General features: G+C 33.2%; 1 protein-coding gene across 1 annotated transcript in view; it reads left to right on the forward strand.

Moving 5' to 3' along the window:
• Positions 1–25,852, forward strand: part of LOC103276349 (spermatogenesis-associated protein 17) — a 130,440-nt gene that overhangs the window by 16,862 nt on the left and 87,726 nt on the right. The window contains exons 2-3 of the mRNA XM_008073752.1: positions 14,174–14,377; positions 19,589–19,737. Of these exons, the coding sequence (XP_008071943.1) occupies positions 14,174–14,377; positions 19,589–19,737 (353 nt within the window). The remainder of the gene's footprint in view (positions 1–14,173; positions 14,378–19,588; positions 19,738–25,852) is intronic.

Genomic DNA, 25,852 nt, shown 5'->3' on the forward strand with positions numbered 1-25,852 from the left:
TGGAATGGGTTGCCCATCTGTATATGGAATCACCTAAAATTATCCAGGAACATGTAGTAAAAAGGAGACTAAACCAAATACCAAAGGCTATTGTGAATGTGGAGGAATGACCAGAAAGTCTGTTTATGATAAGGAGGGAAGAATACGAAACATTCAGATTACAAGAAAGTAGATGAGGAATGAATGGAAAGTGGTGATGAGGAGCTGGGCTGAGGAAGATCTATTTGTGGTCACTGTGATACAGGGAATACTAAAATGTTTTGCTCAGTAGGGCAGTAAGGTAAGTGGTATTCTAAAGGAAAAGAAAGTTCAGTTCATAATAAAAAGGTAGAGAATGCATTTATTGAAGAGTTTGCGGCATAGTATCAATGGAATAGGAGTTCCACAGGACAAGGTTGAAAGTGTTATAAATGAGGGAATAAGATGTGTTGAAAAAAGTAATGCAGTTTGAGAATGAGTATACTAGAGTATACAGGTAAGAGAGAGTTGTGATTACTTTAGCAGAAAATTATTTGGACATAAGCAATTTGACTAAAAAGTAAATGGATAAATAGTTGCTTGATCCAACTATCTTCTATTGTAGAGAAATTTAAGTTGTTGTATTGTCCTTATTTTAAATAGCATAGGATGATATAATAGATTGAAGGTAAATTACGAATTAAAAAGTATAAGGGAGGAGCTATCTTCTCAAATTTTGTAAAGTAAAAATAAAGACACATAAAACTTGTGAAGTAACCTAGTAGTATATTCAAAAAGGCAGAGACTAGAGCTTTTATTTATTTTAGACTAGATCAGTTTTCTTAATCAAAATGTTGTATTGACCCACTTATTTTGACCAAATTACTTTCCTGCTAATTATTTTTTGAAACACATTACGTTACCAACAGAAAGGTTTATGGTTTGAGTGTTGATAAAAGATTACAGACTTGTGAGGCATAATTTTCTGTCTGTTGTCAAGGAGTTCAGAGCAAATAGGAAAGCAAAAGACAATCCTAAAAGATAAAATTGTAATTGAAGGGAACGATTTTTAGAAAAGTAAAAAATATTCTAATCATTCAGCTCAATTAATCATCACAAATTGGCAGTTATAATCTGCATTTCATAGAAGCAGTAGATGTATATAACAAGGTGTGTGCACTATGAAAGCACAGTGATCTGGAAATCTTTAGCATCTGGACACAAGATTGTGCTCAACTTGATTAAGGCAGCACAGCATTCAGTCCCATACTTGATGAAACCTAAAATGGCTTCCTCCTGCAGGCTTAAAAAATTCTTCTTCAAAGACTGGGGAGAAATCAGTTTCTTATGGAACCTCATGTAACACTGGAAAACAGTTTGACAAATGTTCAATTTTGTTGTTACATTTTCTTTAGCAAAAGAAAAATCTCATTTACTTGTCTGGCTCTGTAATTCTGCATGTTTTTCTTTCAGCAACTAATTATCTTGGAAATCATCTTTTAAACCCAAACTGTGAAATCATTTTTAAGTTAAATCATCTGTAGAAGAATCCAGCCAGTAAAAATATTAGGTATTCAGAAGAAGGGGATATATAATGGAAGGTTTATAGGGGAATGGAAGATTTATAGGGAAATGGATTTTATTTTGTTCTAATTTTCTTAAGGCATGCAGACATAACTAGTATGTATAATAAACCAACTCAGAATATGTGAAAATTGTGTATTAGACGAGTTGCAATGAAGAGTCTCAAATCACTATGGAACTGGGTGTCTACTTCTGCTACTCTACTGCAAATAACCTTGATAAAGCTACCACCGGGAATCTCTTAATCAAATACATTGGCCCTCTCTTGGATTTGCATACTGCTCACCACACTCATGTTCTTGAAATTTCATTTCTGACACTGTGGTCAGCTTTTTCTCCTTCTCTGATCATTTATTCTGTTTTCTTCAACATATTCTTATATGGGGCTATTTATAGTGTAGTCCTGTATAAATACACACATACACACATACACACACACACATGCAGCTATACAATATATTTCTATATACTTATAGTTTTTTTAATATCAACGTTATTTTAAGATTCTGTTCCTTTGCACTCTTGATCTTTTCTGGGAATGCCTTCTCGTACCTTATACCCCCTCTCTTCCTTTATGACACTACTCAAACACCAATGTGTCCTAACTCCACAGAATAGTCTATTTGTAGTATACAAATATATCCACATCAAAACTTATCAGTATTTTTTAATTATTTATAAACTTACTAAACTTACTAAGACTATGACTCAAATGGAAAAGCAAGACTCAAAGTCATATCTTAAAAAGTTGCAGGGTAGCAAACAAAGGAAAAGATAAATGAAGCCATCTTGGTGTTGGGGGTGGGCTTCCTAAGATTTAGAGGGAGGAGTGGGGCTTACTAAGGTTTAGAGAAAGGAGCAGATTTAACTAGAAAAGTTGCCTAAGTAAGAAAACAAGCAACTTTAGTCCCATTCTTACAGAGTTCAGTAAAATAGTGTCCTGACATTTATAGGTGAAGAGAGAATTGTTGAGTGAGGAAGGTTTCCCAAAAAAGTCCTTTAAATGGTATCTTTCTTGCATAGTCTTTTAAAACACAATATGGTAAAAGAAATCCAGCCTCCACTTTCCCCTTTCTTGTCTTATATTCAGTGAACTATGAGGTGATTTCTGCCACAAGAACAGAATCTGCTTTTGCAGAGGTCACCTGTCACCTTCTAATTACCATTCCAGATGTGCATTCTTCATCCTCATGCTGTTCAACTTCTCTGTAGCATCTGACACCGATGACCTCCTTCATGAAACCACCTCTCCCTTGTGTCCCACTTCTCCTCCCTTGCTGTTTGCTCTTTCGAGTGCCCTTCATGGGTTTCTCTTCTCCCACCTGTTTCTTAAATGTGCACAGTCCTAAGACTTTTTCTTGGCCTTTCTCTCAGTCTACATTCTTTCCCTCAGTAACCTTATCCATTTTCACACCTTCTGCTATTTTTATATGGAAGACACTCCAATTACTAGCTATGACCTATTTCCTAAGTTCCAGACTGATGCTTGCAACTATGCCTTGGACCTTTCAGTATGCATATATTCTCAATATGGGAAGCTCAATCCTAATAACTTCAAAACATTAACATTCCTACATAACTGCTTCTCTTTCTACATTCTCTGCCTTGGTTTCAAATCCAAGCTTTTCATGACTTTATGTTCTTTTGCATTTCTCTTAATTAAACCAGCATCAATGCCTTTTGATTCTATGTCTCTGAAATGTTCTTCATCCATCTTGTCTTGCAGAAGAGGGAAATTTTCACCTCCTCTACAGACCTGTGGCCTTGTGTCAGTTATGCAGATCATTATGGATTGTCTCTACCCTAAGCCAGATGCTAAGATGATCAATGGTGAGGATTCTCAATTCTGGCTCCACATCAACTTTAAAAAAGGAAAACTGAAATAGGTAAATGCCCAGACACATGCTTTGAAGAGTCTGATTGAGTTATTCTAGGGAGTAGTTTAGAAATCAGTATTTTTCAAGTTTCTCAAATGACTCTAATGTGCAGCCAGAGTTGAAAACCACCAATTTTACTTATGCAGGGGAATGGACATGGTCCTTGTCCTGTTGGAACTTAAACTCTATGTGGGAAGAGAGACATTTAAAAAATTATTCATATGTGCCTAATTAGTTATAAGTGCCACAAAGAAAATGAATGGATCCTATGAGAGAAAGAATATAATTTAGAATGTGTGTGGGTCATAAGAAGTCCTTCTAAAGAAATGATATTTAGTATGAACTTTTAGGTATGAGTGTGATTTTGCCAGGCAAATAAACAGATAGAAAAAAAATTCTGTTGAGTTTGAGTCATGGATATAACTGACATATATTGAAGGGAAAAAAAATGTGACTGCTGTGTAGTGAGGATAGGGAGAATGGCTAAAATGAGGATGGAACAGAAAAAAAAGGGCCATGTTAAGAATTTATTCATTTTTTTAGGTGCTTTGAAAAGCTAATGACAGGTTTTAGGTGAGTACTAAAATAACTGTTTTATTTTAAACAATTACTTTGACTTCCTAGCAGATTGTTGGTAAGAAGGGACCAAAACAGAGCAGGTGGAGAGAGAGACTAAATGTGAAGCACTTTGGTTGCTTGGATAGATTTGCCATCTGTATATCTTCTTTGGGAAGATCTCTGTTCATGCCTTTTGCCCATTTTACAATATATTTAAATTCCAACTTTCAGTATGATGTTGAAAGAGAATGGTAAGAGAGAAGATCCTTTCCTTGTTCCTGATCTTAGTGGGGTAAAGTTTCTAGTTTCTTACCTGTTAAGTATAATATTAGCTATAGGTTTTTCTGTAGATATACTTTATCAAGTTGAGAAAGTTCCCACTTATTCCTAGTTTGATGAGTTTTATAATGAATGGGTGTTGGATTTTGTCTGCATCAATTCATGTGATCAAATGATTTTTATTGGCCTGTTTATGTGATGGATTACCTTAATTAATTAATTAATTAATTAATTAGAGTCAGAGTCTTATTCTGTCACCCAGGCTGAAGTGCAGTGGCATGATCATGATGATCACTGCTTATGGCAGCATCAACCTCCTGGGCTTAGGTGATCTTTCATCTCAGAATCCCAAGTAGTTGGAACTTCAGGCACATGCCACCAAGTCCAACTTTTTTTTTTTTGGTGGAGACGAGGTTTTGCTATGTTACCTGGGCTGCTCTTAAACTTCTGAACTCAAGCAATCAGCATACCTACCTCAGCCTCCCAAAGTGTTGGGATTACAGCCACCACACCTGCCCCATTCATTGATTTTTCAATGTTGAACCTATGCTAAGTCCCATTTGGTCATCATGTACAATTCTTTTAACATCTTGTTGGATTTTATTTGCTAATATTTTGTTAAGGATTTTCACATCTATGTTTATGAGAGATACTGATCTGTAATGTTCCTTCCTTGTAATGTTTTTGGTTTTAGAATTAGAGTAATGCCAGTTTTATAGAATGAGTTAGGCTTCAATTTTCTAAAAGAAATGATAGAGAATTGGTATAATTTCTTCTTTAAATGTTAGGTAGAATTCACCACTAAATCTGTTTCAGTTTGGTGCTTTCTGTTTTGGAAGATTATTAATTACCGACTCTGATTTTTTTTTTTTTTTGGTAAATATAGATCTAATAAAATTCTCTATTCTTGTATGAGATTTGGCAGATTGTGTCTTTCAGTGAATTGGTCTATTTTATCTAGGTTATCAAATTGTGGGCAGAGAGATGTTTATAATATTCCTTTATTATCCTTTTAATATCCATGGGATCTGTAGTAATGTCCTCTCTTTCATTTCTGGTACTAGCAATTTGTGTCTTCTCTCTTTCTTCCTAGCTTGGATAGAGGGCTTATCAATTTTACTGATATTTTTTAAAAACCAGCCTCTTATTTTGTTGATTTTCCTCTATTGATTTTCTATTTTCAATTTTATTGTTTTGTGCTCTAATTTTTATTATTTATTTTCCTCTGCTTACTTTGGAACACATTTGCTCCTTTTTTCGTTTCCTCACATGGAAACTTAGATTATTAATTTTAGATCTTTCTTTTCTTCTCATATATGCATCAATAAATTTCCCTTTAAGTACTGTTTTTGATATATTCCACAAATTTTGATGTTATATTTTGTTTTTCACTTAGTTCAAAATATTTTTAAGTTTCTATTAAGATTTGTTTTATGATTTATCTGTTATTTAGAAGCGTGTTGTTTAATCTTCAAGTATTTTGTGGGGCGATCTCTATATATTTCTTCTATTGATTTCTTGTTTAATTTTATTTTGGTCTGATAGCATACTTTGTATAATTTCTATTCTTTTAAATTTGTTAAAATATGTTTTGTGGCCCTGAACGTGGTCTATTTAGGTGAATGTTCCACTTGAGCTTGAGAAGGATGTACGTTCTGTTATTGTTGGATGAAGTAGTCTATAAATGTCTGTATATTCAGTTGATTGATGGTGGTGTTAAATTCAACTGTGTTCCTACCGATTTTCTGCCTGCTGGGTTTATCCATTTCTAACAGAGGGGTACTGATGTCTCCAACTGCAATAGTGAATTTATCTATTTCTCTTTACAATTCTATCAGTTTCTACTCACATCTTTTGATGCTTTGTTGCTATGCATATACACATTAAAAATGAATATGTCTTCTTAGGAAACCGGACCCTTTATTATTATGTATTGCCCCTCTTTTTTTTTTTTTTTTTTGAGTTGGAGTCTTACTCTATTGCCCAGACTGGAGTGCAGTGGCCACTCCTGGCCACTGCAGCCTCGACCTGCTGGGCTCCGGCGATCCTTCCGCCTCAGCCTTCCAAGTAGCTGGGACTACAGGCGTGCGCTACCACACCCGGCTGATTTTTTATTTATTGTAGAGATGAGGTCTCGTCAAGTTGCCCAGGCGGGTCTTGAACCCGCGGGCTCAGACTCACCTCAGTCTCCCAAGGCGCGGGATTACAGGCTGAGCCACCGAGTCCGGCTGGTATTGCCCCTCTTTATCCCTGCTAACTTTTTTTTATTTTGAAGGCTGCTCTGTCTGAAATTAGTACAGCTACTCTCACTTTCTTTCAATTAATGTTAGCATGGTATATCTTTCTCTAGTCCTTTACTCTAAATCTATGTATGTTTTTATATTTGAAGTGAGTTTCTTATAGACAATTTATAGTTTGATCTTCTTTTTTTCCTCTCTAGTAATCTCTGTATTTTTTTATAAACATTTTTTATTTTTAAATTATAGGGTACAGTTAAGGGTTAGGTATACAAAATGTATCATTCAGGCACCCTTGTTGATAGGGGGTGTCTCCCCGTCCCCAGACAGATATTGACTACCGTTAATCCCACCTCCCTTCCCCTTCCTACCCCCCCCCCATAGTTTCCCACCACTGTCAATCCTTTTCTTATAGTATTATGATAGATGTTCAAGGTCCACTATATGAGTGAGAACATGTGATACTCAGATCTTTGTTTCTGTGAGAGATCACTCAGTATTATAGACTCTAGTTCCATCCGGGTTGATTTTAGTTGGTGTATTTAGACGACTGATGTTTAAAGTGATTATTAATATAGTTGATTAATGTTTACCATATTTGTTACTGTTTTGTATTTGTTGCCCTTGTTCTTTGGTTCTTATTTTGTCTTCTACTCTCCTTTTGCCTTTTGGGGGGTTTAATTGCACACTTTATGCAATTCAGTTTTCTTTTCTTTCTTAGTATAAAAGTTATAATTATTTTTTAACTTAATTTAATGTTTGCCCTAAAGTTTGCAATATACATTTATGAACTCTTTCAAATTCACTTTCAAAGAACACTATACAACTTCATCAGTATTAAAATACCCTATAATACCAAATAATCTGCATTTCTCCCTCCTATCATTTGTATTATTTTCATTCATTTCATTTATATATAAGCATTTGTGTCCATATGCATCCATAGTTGAATATATTGGAGCTATTATTTTAAACAAACTGTTATCTATTAAATCAATTAGTAATAAGAAAAATAAGAAGTTTATATTTTACTTTGATTTATTTCTTCTCTGATGATCTTCCTTTTTCATGTAGATCTGAATTTCAGATCTATATAATTTTTTGTTCTCTCTGAAAACTTCTTTTAACATTTCTTGTAAGGCAGGTCTACTGGCCACAAGTTCCTTTTTTTAAAAAAAAATCTGAGAGTCTTTATTTCTCCTTCATAGTTGAAGGATAATTTCATAAAGTAAAGCATTCTAGGCTGATAGATTTATTTTCCCCCCTCAATGTTTTAAATTTCGACTCCACTCTCCTATTGCTTGTGTAGTTTCCGAAGAGAAGTTGGATGCAATTCTTATATTTGTTCTTCCATAGGATGAGATCTTTTTCTCTCTAGCTCTTTTCAATATTTTTTCTTTTTCCTTAATCTTCTGAAATTGAATATAATATGCCGAGTGTAGTTCTTTTTTTTCTTTTTAAAATGTATTCTTGATTTTCTTTTATATTTCTGGATCTGTGGTTTCGTATATAACATCAACTTGGGGAAATTCCCAGTCATTATTGCTGTAAATATTTCTTCTGCCTCTTTCTCTCACTCTTTTCCTTCTGTTATTTTTATTACACATATGTAATACCTTTTGAATTTGTCCCACATTTCTTGAATTTTCTGTTCCATTTTTATGAGACTTACTTCTCTGTGATTTTTTATTTTAGAAATTCCTGTTGATATATCCTCAAGATCGGAGATTCGTTCCTCAACTGTGTCCAATCTACTATTTAATTGAACCCATCAAAAACATTCTTCATTTCTGTTGCAGTATTGTTTCTTTCTTAGTTTTTCCATCTCTCTGCTTACATTGGCCATCTTTTCTTGCTTGCTGTCTATTTTATTCATTGGAGTTCTTAGCATATTAATCTTAGTTATGTTAAATTCTGGTCTGGTAATTACAACATTCTTGCCATGTCTGAGTCTGGTTCTGATGCTTGATTTATTTCTTCTGTGTGTTTTGCATGTGTTTCTACAGAGGCTGCTTCTGCAAGTTTCACTCACCAATCTGGCCTGCTTCAGATTTTCTCTTGAGTTTACTTTTTAAAGACGATATGAAAATCAAGAGATTCTCATTTTATGCAGAATTAAGCCCAAATTTTCAACCTTCTAGAATTGATCCCAATCTTTACAAGCTCATCTCTGATGATTACCTCATGCTTAAACTGACCAACTTGATATTCCCTTAACATAGACCTTATGTTTTCCCATGACTGTGTCTTTTGTTTCTGTCATTCTGTTAGCCAGGAATGCCTTTCCTTTTTTTTGAATTGCAAAGCTCTGCTCATTTTTAGAACAAATTCAAATATTTTCTCACAGAGTTTCTTAGGGATATATACCTCTTTTACTGCCTTTGATGTATACCTCTTTAATAGTTATTAGAGAACACTTATTGCAGGCTAGTAATGTTGCAGTCAGTCACAAAATTATTTTCCTAACTCTACCCTTCCCTGATACTGAGAACAACTAGGTAGGAGAGATCGATCACATTTTATTCATCTCCATGCCTGCCTTAGATCTAGCAAAGTAGGCCCTTTCTCAGTATCCTATTTAAATTTTCTTCATTTAATCAACATTTCATTAGGATCTTTTGACATATGGTAATGAAGATATAAAAATGATTTTTAAAATAAACATTTTTGTCAACTAGCTACATCAAAGGTAATATTTCACTTGAAATATTTCTTTTCTCATATGAGGAAAAAATAAAGTGTATCTTTGGTGCTTTTTAGGTATATGCAGTACATGAAGAAAAATGAGTATTCTCTAGAATATAGAAGGTATAGCACAGAAGTTGGGAGAACCTTCTCAAGGTGAATTTTCCAATAGTTCTATTTGCCCTTTGCACTGTACACCTCTGAGAAAGTCTACAATTCTCCAAACAAACTCAAGCTAAATGAAGTTATTTTTTAACATGTCACCTTTTCTGCACTCCTGGGAATTCAGGTAGAAAGTTCTTAGAATAAGTATGCAAACCTCCTGGTGATGTTGGCTGAAGTGATCCTCTTGATCGTGTTCTTCAGGGTTTGAGATCCTGGAAGAGCTTCAAATGGCCCCTTCAAATTACTTTTTCAACTTTCTGGGGTCTACAGTTAATGTGACCCCACTCTGAGTTCGACTCAAAACATTTAAAAATTCTATCTACTGATGTAAAAGAAAGGTAACAAAAATCATTTGTGGTCAGTAATAGTTTAAAAATATTTCTTTATATAGATTTCTAACCAGATACAACCTTTGTGACTCTCTAATGTTTCCATGAAATTCTTATTCCTTCTGAGCTACTCTATCTGAGAGTTAATACGACTATTGTCTGAAATGCATGTGGAAGCATAACTGCTGTAGCTGAGTAATGACCATGTTTCCTTTTAGTTCTTAGCAAGAGTAATTGAATGTAGAATATCTTACTAAACGCTAGACTGTGACAGTGTGTTAACACTCTGACTATCTCCTAACAGCAGGGCAATTATTTGCTGAGTGGGATTTTTATAAATCCCCTGGCAGTAGTATGTCCTGATAATTATGATGAAGTGCATTGGTCAGTGTTGATTCAGCAGTCCCTACCCTTGCAAATATTTCATTCACAGTTCTCTGGCCCACTTTTACTTTTCTAGTTATTAGAGCTCTTTACTATTCTTCTCTACTTGTTTAGTGTCTTATTTTTTTGTTGTGTGTGTGTAAGCGTGTATCTTATTTTTTTAAAGCATTTTTGATTGAAACTGAGAACCCAAACATATTTTAGACAGAACTCCTTTAAGAGCTGTCCATCTCTCGTGGTATTCACAAATTTTGAATCAAGAGGCAAGAAGATAATTTTAATTCCTTTTAGTGGTACTTTGGTACCCTTGTTTGCTGTGTAATTGTCATTTGCAAATATTAAAACTTGAATTTTCCTGCCCACCCTGTAAACTAAATAGTCCTTCATTCCTTGGATAAGCAGTCACTTTGTAATCATGAGAAATTCTTATCTCTCATATGGCAAAATATGAAATTGAAGCACTAGTAATTGTGATTTGGGAATTATAGGTGCACACAATCCTGTTTCTTATTCTTCGTATTTTTCAGAAAGTTGTTTTAAAAAGGAAATCTCAATAACAAAGAGAAGAGAAAAAATTAGAGTATAGCTTCCCCCAGGCAATTACAAAATAAAGGTCAGTGTATGAGTAGAAAATGGCCATAAAAATCATTTTTATGGAATAAAATAGTAAACACTTCAAATAAAACAAGTTTATCCATTTATTTTCAAATCAATTATACTTTTAAAATACTTTTCTATACAACACTTAAGTATAAGAATAAAAACTGAGAAGAAAAGCGCCAACTGATAGATTGTTAGAAATACGGAATGGTTCAAAATATTAATGTAATGCTAAGGGTGACTGGGTAACAAATGGTACATTTGCTCGTTGCTCAACCTGACATAATTAATATTCCAGGTCATGCTTAAGTTCCCATGATGGAGGGTCTGAAGGGGAGAATTCAAGAAAAATATATATCTATTATATAACTCATTGCCTTTTTTTTTCCTTTTGACGAGTCAGAATCATAGCCTTTAAAAAAAATCAGTGCTTTCACACCTCATTTGCCGTATTCACCACTGGGCCACCAGTCAGCAGCCGGGCCTGATGCAAGGAGGTCAGTAAGAAGCTATTAGCAGAGTCCTCTCCTGAGATTTCTTGGGTCTTATTGAGTTGAATGTTAGCATGACAGTACTGCAAATAACTCAGTTGTAGGCTTTTTCTTTTTTTTTAAACAGTTAGCACAGATTTCCCTATAGTGTTGGTCACTCTAGAAAATTATTGCTGAAAATGAAGTCCCAAAAGCTAGCTTGGCAGTAGCCCTTCTAAGTTGTGAAAAATGTGAAAACTGAAAAATATGTCATAGTCCCTTAGGGTTAACTCTGTCTTTTGTGACTCATAGTAATATTTTTAAAAATCCGTAACAAACCATTATTCATAAGTGGCTTACAAATGGTGTAATATGGCAACTGAGACAATAGTATGTTAAGGTTGTTTCATTTACTTAATGAAATAAGTAAATAAATACTGTATCAATATAATTAAACAGGATATTTGCTTACTGTAGGGATTGAGAGTGTGCTGGATTGTTTATATTGACATAAGTTAGCAAATGTATTAAATTAATTTCTAAAATACTGACACCTTGAAGACTTTAAATGATACATTTGAAATTCAATTAAAATATATTTTCTATCTATATTTGATTTAAATTGCAAAGAGAATACACATGAGGAGGTCTCCATATAGGTTGCAAAATATAATTTAAGAAAGCTATCATGTCTACCGCTCTATTTGCATTTCCCATCTAGCCTATGTATACACGTGCATGCAAATGTGAAAGGAGATCAAAGAAGATTCCTAATGGGGTAAAGTTAATAGCTGGTAGTAGTTATCCAGGTAGATAGATATTTTTTAAATGATAAATTATAATCTAGTTAAATTGCATGTATTTTACCATTTTAATCTGTAAAGTTATAGAAATTTTAGTAATAGACTGACAGACTTTAATTAAATCATCATCAATTAGAATGGATTCTCATATCTCTTTAATAGACTATGTAGATTTCGTTATATTTTATATCATAATACTCTTAATATAATTTAATACTTTTTGTTTTTTGTCATTACAGTTGATCAATTCTCATCTTCAAAAATCACCTTTAAATTTTAAATTACCTTTAAAATTACCATCCACTTAAAATTAGTGCCCACTGAAAGCAATTGTCTATGTATTTACCTTGTCTGTATTTACTGTTATAGTGAGACAATATTAACATGATATTTAAAAAGGTTTACATAACTGCCTTTAATGTTTTTCAGCACAGTGTTTTTCTTGTATTAATTATAAAAGAGAATTTTAGGTCAAAGAAGGGACTGTTCAAAAATATTATTAAAATATGTCAGTGCATTTACATTAACTTTTCATATCAAATAAAATTTAGTCTCCAATTCTAAAATCAGAAAAGTTGAGTTGGAGGTGGCTTCAGTGGGTCTGTGATTATTTAGTTTTAGGTCACAATGTGTTTAAAAGCAAATTAAAACTGATGTGTTAAGAAAGAAAGGATAAGTATCTATAAGAATTCAGTCTCAAACTTTTTACTGAGATATATGGGGCTTTGGAAAGCAAGAGTTAAAATAGAGGTTTTCATGGGTTTTCTAAACTGTGCATTGTTACTCTAGATGAGCACTTAACATTCATTTATTGTCTACTATATGCCAAGTATTCTGCTAGGCCCAGAGTTTGCAAAAATATCTGAAATGGTCTTTGTGCTCCAACTTCTGGCTCGTGGGAGACTGATGCATACAAAGATAATTAAGAAACAATGTGATAGATGCTGTGGTGGATGTTCCCAGATTATTAAGGAAGCATTTGGGATAGGACATTGAAGCTTGGGTAGGTATTTGATAGAGGTTAATACTTAATTAATAAGTTAGGGTGGAAATAAAAACTTTCATGGATAGTTTTTCAAACACAACTGTTCTAGTTGTTTTGGAACGACTTATCCCATGAGGTAAATACAGTAAACAGGGATGTTTATGGATATGTTGGTAGCATAAGAGAAAAGCATATTTTTAGGCAGAACTGATAGATTGAATGAATATATTATTTATATAGTTCAGGGTGTCTACAGAGCAACCAAACAAGTCATACTGTCCTTTAAATGTAACTTTTCCTTATGAATATGCATGTGTGTATGATATTTGCCTTTATACATATGTTTATATATGTATATATATTTTTGTATAGAGCTCTATGGATTCATATATCAAAGATTGGTATCAAATAAAGTATGGTCCTATCAACATTTGATTCTATGCAGTTTTGTATACTCAATATTATATTTTCAGAAAATGGACATCTATAAAACTTTAATTTAACATTTGTTACACATTTATTGGACCTCTATTGTGTACAGGTGCTGGCTTGACTATTTTGAGTCACTGTATAACAGTCACTAATAAAACAGCAAGTGTAATGTGACACTACCAAAACATAGCACCTAACCACATGAATACAACTTATTAAATACAGGTGTTATTTTGATCAACATATAATAGCATGTACACATAATGCCACTTTGATTTTAAAGTACAAAACTTAAAATAACTTCTATGTAATATATAATCATTTAAATAATCAAATATTTATTGATTATATACTTTGTATCAAAAACTGACTCAAGCTTTGTATATTTGACTTCTGTGAGTGAATGTATGACTTGTAGATATGATTAAATATGTGTGGCATACAGTTAGAATATAAAACAAATGGCTTAAGGCTCTTCTGGTTTTTTTTTTCTCTTAAATATAATGATATAAAAATGTCATGTATAGCAGATAGAAACTATCTGTAGGTTTTTTAAATGTTTTGTGTTCATCCAGGTTTGATGTTTTAAGAAAAAAATGTTTAGTGTGCAATCATGAAAGATATGTAAATGCCTGATCTAGAGTGGAGACAAAGTATGAGTGATTGTAAAACTTCTTTAGATAAATTTGAAGTCCACCTCTGGTAAAGAACCACAGTTTCAGTTTAAAATATTATTTAAACATATGAAAAATACAGTACAACTTTATCTTCTTTTAATGCATATGAAAATTAAAGATAAGAGTCAAAATTGCTTTCGTCTTCTCTAGATTCCAGGTATATACAACTCACCATTCAGAAAAGAGCCTGATCCATGGGAGTTACGTTTACAGAAGGCAAAGCCTTTACTACACCAAAGACCTAAAGCTAATAAGAAGTACTCCATCAGCCTTACTGATTGGCTAGCTTGTACGAGTGCCCGTTCTTTTCCTCAGTCTGAAATTCTGCCACCTATTGATAGGAAGCAATGTCAGGTACTAATTAGCTTTGTAAGATTTCTGTCATTAATTTTATTCTTGATATTAATCCAGTTTTTACATTATGATAAAATGCATATAACATAAAATTTATTATTTAACTTGTTTAAATATGCAGTTTAGTGGTATTAGGTACATTCATTTTTTTGTGCAATCACCACCACCATTCATCTTCAGAACTCTCCTCATCTTGCAAAACTAAAACTGTATATCAATTAAGCACCTCTTTATTTCTCCTTATCTCATCCCCTAATATGACTTATTTCACTTAAAATAATGTTGTTACAGCTCATCCATGCTTTAGAATATGTCAGAATTTCCTTCCTTTTGGGGACTGAATAATATTCCATTGTATGTGATACTACATTTTGTTTATCCATTTATCCATCAATTAGTTGCTTCCTCATCTTAGCTATTGCGAATAATACTGCAACAGACATGGGCGTACAAGGTCTCTTTGAGACTATGCTTTCACCTATTTTAAGAATATACTCAGAAGTGAAATTGCCAGATCATATGGTGATTCTATTTTTAAATATTGAGGAACTGCCATATTGTTCCCCATAGCAGCTGTACCATTTTCTATTCCCACCAACAATGCATAGGGCTTCCAATTTCTCTACATCATCATCATCTCTTGTTATTTTCTGTTCTGAGAGGGAGAGAGGGACCTGAAAACAGAAGTCACAACTTTTTGTAACTTAATGCTGGAAACTACATCCCATTATTTCTGCCATGTTCTATTTGTTAGAAATGAGTAAGCCCAATTTACACTCAGGAACAAATGATTACACAAGGGCATAAATACCAAGAGGCAGAGGTCCTTGGGGGCCATCTTAAAAACTGCCTTTCACACCCTCAACTATTGAATCAACCATGCAATAAGATAATTCTGCTTTCTACACCATTAAAAAATTTCCCACTTTACTGTAATTAATTGTGATATGTTATGTTTCCATTCTCTATAATTACATCCTTAATTCCCTTTATTTGTATTTTTCTTTGCTCTTTCAAAACCACTAACTGCTAATACTATTAACTGATGGTTTATACTATATTAGAGAAGAAGCTGTAAAATACACTTGAAAATCTATACAATCAGTATCTTCCCTGGACTACTTTCTTTTTTTCTGCATCTGTGATTTGCTTCTCATGAAATTCTGTTTATATCAGTACTCTTAATCACATTTAAACTAATCTGTTTATCCAAATAAGACCTAGAAGCTGACAATACTTTCTTTTTATGAAATGTAGTAACAAGCAGGGTACAGATGAGCAAGGGGACAAAAGAGAGATAGTGGGGAGTTTTTCAGTTGTTTTAGGGACATATCTTCAGAGTATGGTTTTATTATTCCTTTTTAGATAAGAGTTATATCAATATTCTAGTAAAAGCAGTAACATCGTTTTAAATACAAATATAAAATTAATTTATATTATGAATAACTGAATTTTTACTATTTTGTATTATGTACATTACTATTTTTCTATTAGTGCAAGTGATGGTTTTATATAGCATCATCACATAACATTGTAATAACAGGCAATTAAATTTATTAGTTATTCTATAAGGAAAATAGTAGCCCTAGCATTTCCAATACATGCACATTATTCATTCCATGTTTTAAATGTATTAAGTACTCAATAACGTAAAGATATCAGATATAATTGCATATTGACTTTGCAAAAAATTCACATTGCAGACTATATTCATTTGTATAACCATTGGTACTACATGGAATTCATAGAATAATTTTGCATGTGATTTTTTAGGAAATGTGAAAATTACATGTTATGAGTAGAATAAGGGTATGGAAATATTTCTGAGCTGAAAACACCCTGGAGGTCATCTGAACCAAACTGCCACATTGTACAATATTCATATTAATCACTAGACAATTTAAGGTTTTTTTATAGGTGTTTTATAACATTTTCGCATTGGCCTTTCTACTTTGCTATTATTATACTTTTGTGATGTAGCTTCTTCCCTACTTGTTTGTAGTCACTCTTTATCTTTATTTCTCAATACAACTTCCGTACATCCATTTTTATTCCTTACATAGCTTTCCTCTATACCATTCTGTATACACATATACATATATATGTAAGTGTATTTAGTATATAGGTGCATAGGTAGAAGATATGTACAGATATATAAAAATATATATGGATGATGGATATGTATCTGAAAAATATATATATATGGTATATGTATCGTTTTGGAAGATACATATGCATATATGATATATACATGAAAACATATAGAAAATATATACACGTGTTGGAAAATATTTGTGTGTGTGTATGGAGAAAGAAATACATATGTTTATATAAGGAATAGATAAATATATGGAGAAATGTAAAAATGTCTTATACATTATATACATATACTTTATATATACACACACATATATATACTCCTGAATACATTTATTTAGTATACCACAAAATAATGATCCCTGCGAATACATTTTCTTTTCATTTTCTTCTCTCTTCTTTCTTTTTTTATTCTTTTCTCTCCTTTTATTTATTTTCCTCTTATTGTTTTTTTTCTTTTTTTCTTTGCCTATCTCCTTCCTTCCCACTTATGTGCCTCCTCCTCCCTGATCATGTCCTCCCCTCCATCCTGTCCTTCTTTCTCTTATCTTTTTGTTCTTCTTTCTCCCATCTTTTCTTTTGCCTTCTTGAGTTTCTTTTTTTTCTCCCTTCTTTTTTCCTTGCTTCTTTCTTCTTCTTTCTTCTTTCCGCTATCCCTTCTTTCTTTTTCTCCCTTCCTCTTCTTTTTTACAAAATGGGAGTTTTAAAAAATTTTTACTGAGCATTTCCTGTAATAAGAAAGTTTAATAAAAACCCCATAATAAAAATATTTATACATAATTGATGACATTGAAGAGTATGAATAAATAATATTATTTATACCCTAATTAGAGAACCTATCCTTTCCAGGTGAACTTTTAAATGTACGAGACAATGTTATGGTTGTGAAAAACAACTTTATTGTTATTTAAGCTTCGATAAAAGCTTAAAAAATACAAGATGACTATAAATAATACAGTTATTTAAAATATAGCAAAACATGTGTGTTTGACTCTCATAACCAGGATTTGGGGGGAAAGTAAGCCAAACATTGGAAAACCATAGCTCAGAGTCCAAGAAGACCCCTAGAGTAAGGTTGAGTCCTGGATGGTCTAGACATTCTAAAAATTAATATTTGAAAATATGTAACAATGGGCAGTTTTAAAGTTGAAGCTATTTCCAAAATCTGGGGTCCCATGTCACTATAGGTATGATTAGGATAAATGATCACCTAATATCTAAAAAGTCTATCAATAGAAATACAAATACACAAAAGCTTTGGCATAAGAGAAGCCTGACAGTGTCAGGTTCACTAAAAAAGGAGCAGAACTATTGAGCTCAAAGGTAAGATACTAATTGCCTAAAATATAAATGTATGGACCTGAAAGACATAGTCAGATGGACATGATTACAGGAGAACTGGGGATCATGAAGGTAATAGTGAACCCCAAATCTGAGTTTATTTTTGTTCTGAGCTTAAGCAAGACTCCTTGTCTTTCACTTTCTAGTCTCATTAAAACTAGTAAGTTCCAGAAAGTAATGGCGTATGTCTACAAGTAGATACATGTTATGTTGGTGTACTAACAAAATTTAGAAGGCAGACCTTGGTCACTGAGACCATTACTCAAAAGCATGGTCTTGGGCCACTTCCTTATTTCTTTGATGTTATTATTATTCAAAACCTTTTAAAAACTCTTCTAGAAACTAATTATAATAGTAATAATAACAACACAATGGATACCTTTTTTTAGTGTTTGTTATGGTCTAAGAACAATGCTACGAACGTTACATTATCTTATACATCTCAAAAGCAAATCTGTGATATAGTTATTCTATTTTACATATAATAAAAACAGGCTTAGAGAAATAACTTGCCTCCAGTTATATAATCAAACATTAATTTTTTTAAACCATAGAATTTGGCAAAGTAAAAGAATAAGAATCTGTGAGAAAAAAAAAAATAGCCCCATTAGATTTCTTAATAGTAGACTTGGAATCATGTTACTGTATCTTTAAAAAGTAAAGTTCCGGTAAAAATCCATTAACTACTTTCAAATATAGCAATCCTCCTGTCCAGCTGTGAAAAGTACTAGATGATACTTATTTGCCATTTGTGTTATTTACGGTCCATGACTTTTATGGTAACTGGTTCCTATTATTGGTTTCTATTAATGTAAAACATAAGTGAACATAAATGAGGCGTGAATCATTTCTTTTTATTAGCCCCACAGTCTTCACTCAGAGCTTGCAGTGACTCCAGCTGTGTCTTGTTAGTGATAACCTATTTAAACAAGAGATTTTTAAGAATAAGAAATATGATTAAAAATTGTTGTCCATTTTATATTACTTCTGTCCTGTACTATAGAGATGGAAAAAAACTCACAATATATAATTAATGGCACAGCAAAATTTTGAGCGGCCTCTGATTTTTATTGTGCTTAATATTATACTAATTAGACAGCCAGTGGATTTTAGTAACTACTGTAAATAACAACTACTTTAAAAGTAGGACATCTTGTAAGCTACTTTTGACAGTGCAGCTATGGACTTGCCTCTGCTAAGTGTTTGTGCCATTAAAAGTTTGCTATAAAAAATAAAGTTTTGAATTTTAAATAAAGAACGCAAATAAAAATATGGCTCTTTTATGTTTAGAGGGCCACCTATCAAATAAAAGATTTGGTATTCAAATAAAATTTTAATTTAATGAAAAAACATAAACTCTCTTAGTTCTATATATAGAAGAGCTCTTGGAAAGCTGTGTTCAGAATCTTTTCCTAATATTTTTATTTAAAAAGGGAAAAATACTTTCTGAATTATATTAGAAGACATGTGCTTTTTAAAATTAGAAAACAAAACAACCTGTAACTTCAAGTTTACCAGTGTGAAGATCTTTTGATGTGAGTAAAATTCTGTTTAATTTACAACTTTTTACAATGAATCCATTTTACTTGAGAGAACATTTCTTAAAGATATGTGATATTCTTGTCACATATTTTCTCAGAGAAGAATAAATTTTGTTTAAAAATAATTTAGTAAACTTGCTAAACTTTGTAGATGGTCAGTAGCCTTGGTCATCAATAATATGTCCAAAAAATTCCTCCATAATAAAATATGTACCTTATCTTCTCTTGTCAGGGGCCCTTCCGAGATATCACCGAAGTATTAGAACAACGCTACAAACCTTTGGAACCAACATTGTGGGTGGCAGAACCAATCAATGAGTTAAAATTGGCCAGAGAGGTGCTCAGAAGAGAAGAACGGGTGCGAAACATACATGAAAATATGTGAGTTCCTCGTTTTTAAAAATAGCTATACCATGTTTAATGCCTTACATTTTCTAACATCTTCTGTTTTCTAATTTTGTAGAGAATTGATTTAAATGAAATCAATATTGATGGCAGTATTGATGTTTTATATATATACATACACACACACACATATATGTAACTCAAAAGAAAATATAATGAGTGACATTAAAGGAGGATAAATGACCACTATCTATGTATTTGTGAAGATAATTTCCTTAATTATCTAGCACAAGCATATGTATTTATGATGCTCCTAAAATAAGATCCAAGAAAACAAAAACTAATGATTTTTTACTTTAAAAAATTTAGATTCAAAGGGTACCTGTGCAGGTTTGTTACACTGGAATATTGCATGTTGGTGAGGTTTGGGCTTCTGTTGTGTCTGTCACACAGGTAGTGAGCCTGGTACCCAGCAGCTGGTTTTTGATCCTTTTCCCCTCCCTCCCTGCCTCCTTTAGGAGTCCTCAGTGTCTGTTGCCATCCTTATGCCCATGTTTAGCCCCCACTTATATGTGAAAACACACAATATTCAATTTTCTGTTTCTGAGACAAAACACTTAGAATGATAATCTCCATCTACATCCATGTTGCTGCAAAGGACACGATTTCATTCTTTTTTATGGCTGTGTAGTATTTCATGGTCTACATGTACCACTTTTTCTTTATCCAATCCACTGTTGATCAGCACCTAGTTTGATTCCATGTTTTTGCTATTGACCTGTCTCACAGGACTTGTTGAGTCAGTTTCTTGGTATGGGTCCCTGGTAAGATTGGTCTACCAGATTGTAAAGCCTGGAAAATATCTCAAAGACCAGTCTTAGGTTACACAATAGTGATGTTATCTATAGGAGCAATTAGGGAAAGTTAAAACCCTTGTGACCACCAATTTCATGACTTCTGAGCAACAAGCAATTATAGGAGGTTAGAAACAATAAATTTATTAACTTTTAATTATACCTGCTGCTTTGCAGGATTTAGGCCTTCACCATAGCTTTTACCCTAGACCCTATACAGTATATCAAGAACCTATTATCTAGACCTGGGAGGGTAGAGTTTTACCTCTAATTTTAAGGGCTCAAACTGTAGCATTATATCTGAAGGTTTGATACATTTAGCAATTTTGTTTTTATAACATTGTGCAAACTACAGTGTGTAATAGCAGAAGGAGTATGGGCTTTGGAACTAGATCTGTGTGAACTCAAATCTTGGCTGTGTGACACAACAGCAGTATAATCTTAGGTAAGTAATTTAGCCTCCCTGAGCATCTCTTTCTCTTTCTGTAAATTGAAGACAGAAATGTTACCTTACAAGATTGTAGTGAAGATTGGATGGGAAAATGAGTATAAAGTACCAGCAAAATAGTAGGCTCTTAATAAAACATAATTATTATCATGCTTTGTATTTGTCACAAACATCATAATTCTGCATGTAAGACATCATAGAAGAGGAGGAAATCAAATGCCAAAGATGGGCTGGATTTCATCTTAATCTAGAGTACCAGAAGTTAAGGAGGACCATGAGCACAGCTCTTCCCAGGCCACAGTGTCCTAACCTTATAAAATGCTTCTTGTTAAGCTTCTAAAAGACAGATTTCCTGACAGATTTTATTAGTGTACTAGGGCTGTCATAACCAATTACCACAAATTGGGTGGCTTAACAAAAATGTATTGCCTCACAGATCTGGAGGCTGGAAGTCCAAGATAAAGGTTTCGGCCCGGTTTGTTCATTCTGAGGTCTGCGAGAAATACTCTATTTATGCCTGCCCTAACTTCTGGTGGTTTGTTATCAATCTTTGGTATTCTTTGGCTTGTAAAGCATTCCTATAATCTTCACCTTTATCTTCACATGGCATTCTTCCTGTATGTATGTCTGTGTACAAATTTCCTTTTTTATAAAGATGCTAGTCATATTGGAGTAGAGGCCAACCCTACTCCAGTATAACCTCAACTGAATTGGTTATGTCTGCAATGACCTTAAATTCAAATACGGTCACATGTGGAAGTACTTGGAGTCAGGACTTCAAAATTTTAGGAGAACAAAATTCAACTCCTAACACAAAGTACATTCCTAAATAACTACTAGGGATGATAAAAATACTTCTTAATATTCACAGGCTGACATGTGATAGCTGTTACTTACATACGTTCTTTAAATTAAATGTAGGAAATAAGACAATAGTAATTTACCCAAAAAGATGGATTACAGGAGGTTTTTTTGGAAGTTACTTTAACATTTTAATTATTCTTTTTGAAGAAATTCATTTTATTTTCTCATGACATCTTAAAGAAAATTATTTTTCTTATTCATATATCTATTTTTATGAAGCCAGACAATTAAATAAGAAATTAATAAATAATTTCCAAGAACCCTTTAGGTAGGAAACCCTCACCTAAATATTGTGAGAAATAGGAGTATTTATTGATTCAACAAATATTTGCATGTCAGGAATAAATCTAGGCTCTAGAGATAGAGCAATGAATAAAATAGACAAACTCTGTTTCTTGCTATCCGAATCTTCTGTTTGAAACTAAAACAGATAACCTAATGAAATTTTGTGTAAAAACTACTAATTACTTGATAAATGTCAAGCATAGATGACATCACTTTTTTGTCATTTATGAGACAATACATTTTAATGTAGAATTGATTCTGATTTCTGATTATCTAGAAGAGCATTCTTGACAGAGAAGGGAATGAGTTGGATCTTATGAAAGATGGTTAAGATTTTTATAGTGAAAAGAAGAGAAAGTACATAAAAGTAGGTTGGTGGTATGAAAAAACAAAAAAGGTGGTAGGAAAAGTTGAAATAACAATGGCAAGACAAAATTGACAAGGACTAATCTTTATGTTTAGAGGGTAGTAGAAAGAAAAATTGTGAAAAATTTCAAGATGAAAGATTAAGGGATTTATCCTGTAGATAATGGAAAATTATTTATGGTTTCTGAGAAAGTGGATGAAACAAAGAATATGACTTTGTTAATTGTGGAACAAATGTATTTGAGAAGAAATGTGCTGAATGTAGTGAAACCCGTTAGGAAAATGTTACAATACTTTTGATGAGAGATGGTGGATCAGAACTAGGATGATGAAAGGATTTCAATATTCTTTTTCTTTACTTTCTTCTTCTTCTTTTTTTTTTTTTTTTTGAGTTGGAGTCTCACTCTGTCGCCCAGACTGGAGTGCAGTGGCCACTCCCGGCTACCACACCCTCAACCTGCTGGGCTCCTGCGATCCTTCCGCCTCAGCCTTCCAAGTAGCTGGAACTACAGGCGTGCGCTACCACACCCGGCTAATTTTTTGATTTCTTGTAGAGATGAGGTCTCGCCAAGTTGGCCAGGCAGGTCTCGAACCTGCGGGCTCAGGCAATCCACTCACCTCAGCCTCCCAAAGTGCTGGGATTACAGACTGAGCCACCGAGCCCAGCCTACTTTCTTCTTTCTATATACAATCTTTGTGATTGCTTCTATTGAGAAACTTCAGCTACCACCTCCATGCCAATGATTTCCATTCTAAATCTTTAAGATCTTGTTTCTACATTTCAGATTTACATTTTCAACTTCCATCTTTGTTTGCATCTCAAATAGATATCCTAAACTCAGTATATAACACATTGCCTGCTTCTTGACTTGATTGTGAATTGCAGCACCAACTAATCTGCCCAAACTAGGGATGTGTGAGTTACCCTCTTCTCCAGCATTATCCATAGCCTATCAGTCCTCAAGTCCTGTTTATTCTACTTTTAAATATCTCTCAACTTTAGTCTCTTTTCTCCTTTCTACTACTACTGTCTTAATTTAGGCACTTCTAACTTCTTAACTGTAATTGCCATAAAATGCCTTCTATCTGTTCTACCCAGGCTTACTCCTGCTCGGTGCATTTTACCACACTAACACTAAAGAGATTCAATCATGCTATTATTCAACCAACAAGTTTTCAGGGGTTTTTTCTCACCTCCAGGATAAATTTTAATTTCTTATTGCAAGACACTGATTTTTAGGATCTTCTCCAAGCTTATTTCTCTAGCTAATCTTTGCCGTAGTTCATAAAAAATTTTGCACCAGAAATACTGAGCTTTCAATCTTTTTTAAAAATTATTTTATTTTAAAGATATGGGGTACAATTCAGGATTAGGTATATAAGTGGTCATCATATGAGTAAAGTTTGGACCTCCCTTTGGTCCCCACTTTGCCTGGTTTGAGATCAGGCACCCTTATTGAATGCTTCCCTCCTCGCCCCCCCGCTCCGCCAGCAGTTTCTGGCTACTGCTAATTCCTTTCTTATAGTATTATGGTAAATATTCAGGGTCCGCTTATGAGTGAAAATATGTGGTACTCAGTTCTTTGTTTCTGTGATAAATCACTGAATATTATAGACTAAATTCATTCTTCTTTATGTCCCATGTTCTCTTCTGTTGCAGAAGTTTCCTATATCCCTTGATTTACTCAATCTCCACAAATCTGTTTTGAAAAAAGTTTTTTGTTTACTTAAAAAAATGGAAACTGCAATATATATTTATTGTAAATACTTTAAACATTATTCAGTGATCCCCAGCTATGTTTCCCAGAGCCAACTGCTGTCAACCATTTCTTGTGTGTCCATCAAGAATTTTTGTTTGCATATACAATTATATATGTATTTATTGTTCATGTATTTAAATATGGCATAATATTATATACACTGTACTTTCTCTTTATGAGAAATAGTGATCAGATAAAATTTTAGGGTTTGTACTTTCAGAGGAAAACATTTCAAGGAATATTTTCAAATGTGAAATGGAACCATGCAAGTTGCTTAGATGAAATGGGGAAAGAAGTCATTATTATTAAGAGGTGGAAGAAATGAGAGGCAACAATGGTACCAGAGCTATCAAAGTTAATGTTTAATTTACCCATCAAGACAATAGAGATGGAATGGAGTGAGCAATTGAAAGTCAGATAGTATAGATTAACATAGGCTTCACTAAAGTCTTATGAGAGGTGTGAAGGTCATTTATGTTAATATAGTCTATTAATTGTAAATGTTCTAGCTTAATACAGGAGACTATAATTATGCAGCCTATAATTGTATCCAAATTAGAGTGGATTTAGGATATTACAATAGAAGTGAGTGTCAGTCAGTTTTAAATTAAGAATTTATAGATGGGGAGATTATCCTGGATTATCTGGGTGGGACCAGTGTATCACAAGGCTTAAAAGTGGAAGAGGGAGGCAGAAAGAGATCTGACTCCATAAAAGGAGGTCAGAGTGATTCCATGTAAGAAGGGCTTAACTCACCTTTGTTGGCTTTGAGGACTGGAGATAAGGGCCACAGTCAAGGAATGTAGACAGCCTCTAGAAGCTAAAAAAGGCAAATAAATGGATTCTCCCCTAGAGCTTTCAAAATGAATACTGTCCTGCCAACACCTTGATGTTAGCCCAATGAGACCTATTTCAAACACCTGACCTCCAGAGTTGTAAGTTAATACATTTGTATTATTTGAGCCACCAAATTTGTATGTGATTTGTTATAGTAGCAAAAGTAAAAAAAATACAAGTGCTCTTCCTAAAGGTTTTCAAATCCGGGAGCTATATTGCTAGGTCAGACTTTGTTGTTTTGGTTAATTATAAACTTAAGGGAAATCCTTGGATCCCCTTGATCTAAACTTAAGGGAAATCCTTGGATCCCTAAGGATTCAAGATTCTTCTGCATGTTTAGAGTATGAACATTAAAGATTAAAAAAAAAAAATGGCAGTGACTTCTTTCCCTAAAAAGAGAAGTTCACAATTAAGATATATGGTATCTATATTATACTTTAAAATTATACAGCCTTTTGTTTAGGAATACAAACAGCTCAATAGTTGTCTCTATATCTTGGAAAAATAAAATTTGATTGTTATCAGAATAGGTGAAATGGGAGACATTCCATAAACATTTAATGGCAAAGCAGAGCTAGTAACTCTATTTCTTGAAATTCCTCCACTTGCTGAAGCTAATGAAAAACAGCTAATAGTTATTAATCTTATCTGCCTTCATTTCCCTAAAATTTGCAACCTAGCTTAGATTGGAGCCTTGGTAAATGTTGTATTACTTACTTATAAACTGTTTACATGTG

The sequence above is a fragment of the Carlito syrichta genome, unplaced genomic scaffold (genome assembly GCF_000164805.1).
Source record: "Carlito syrichta isolate Samal-C Ts95f unplaced genomic scaffold, Tarsius_syrichta-2.0.1 Scaffold316055, whole genome shotgun sequence".
NCBI lineage: Eukaryota > Metazoa > Chordata > Mammalia > Primates > Tarsiidae > Carlito > Carlito syrichta.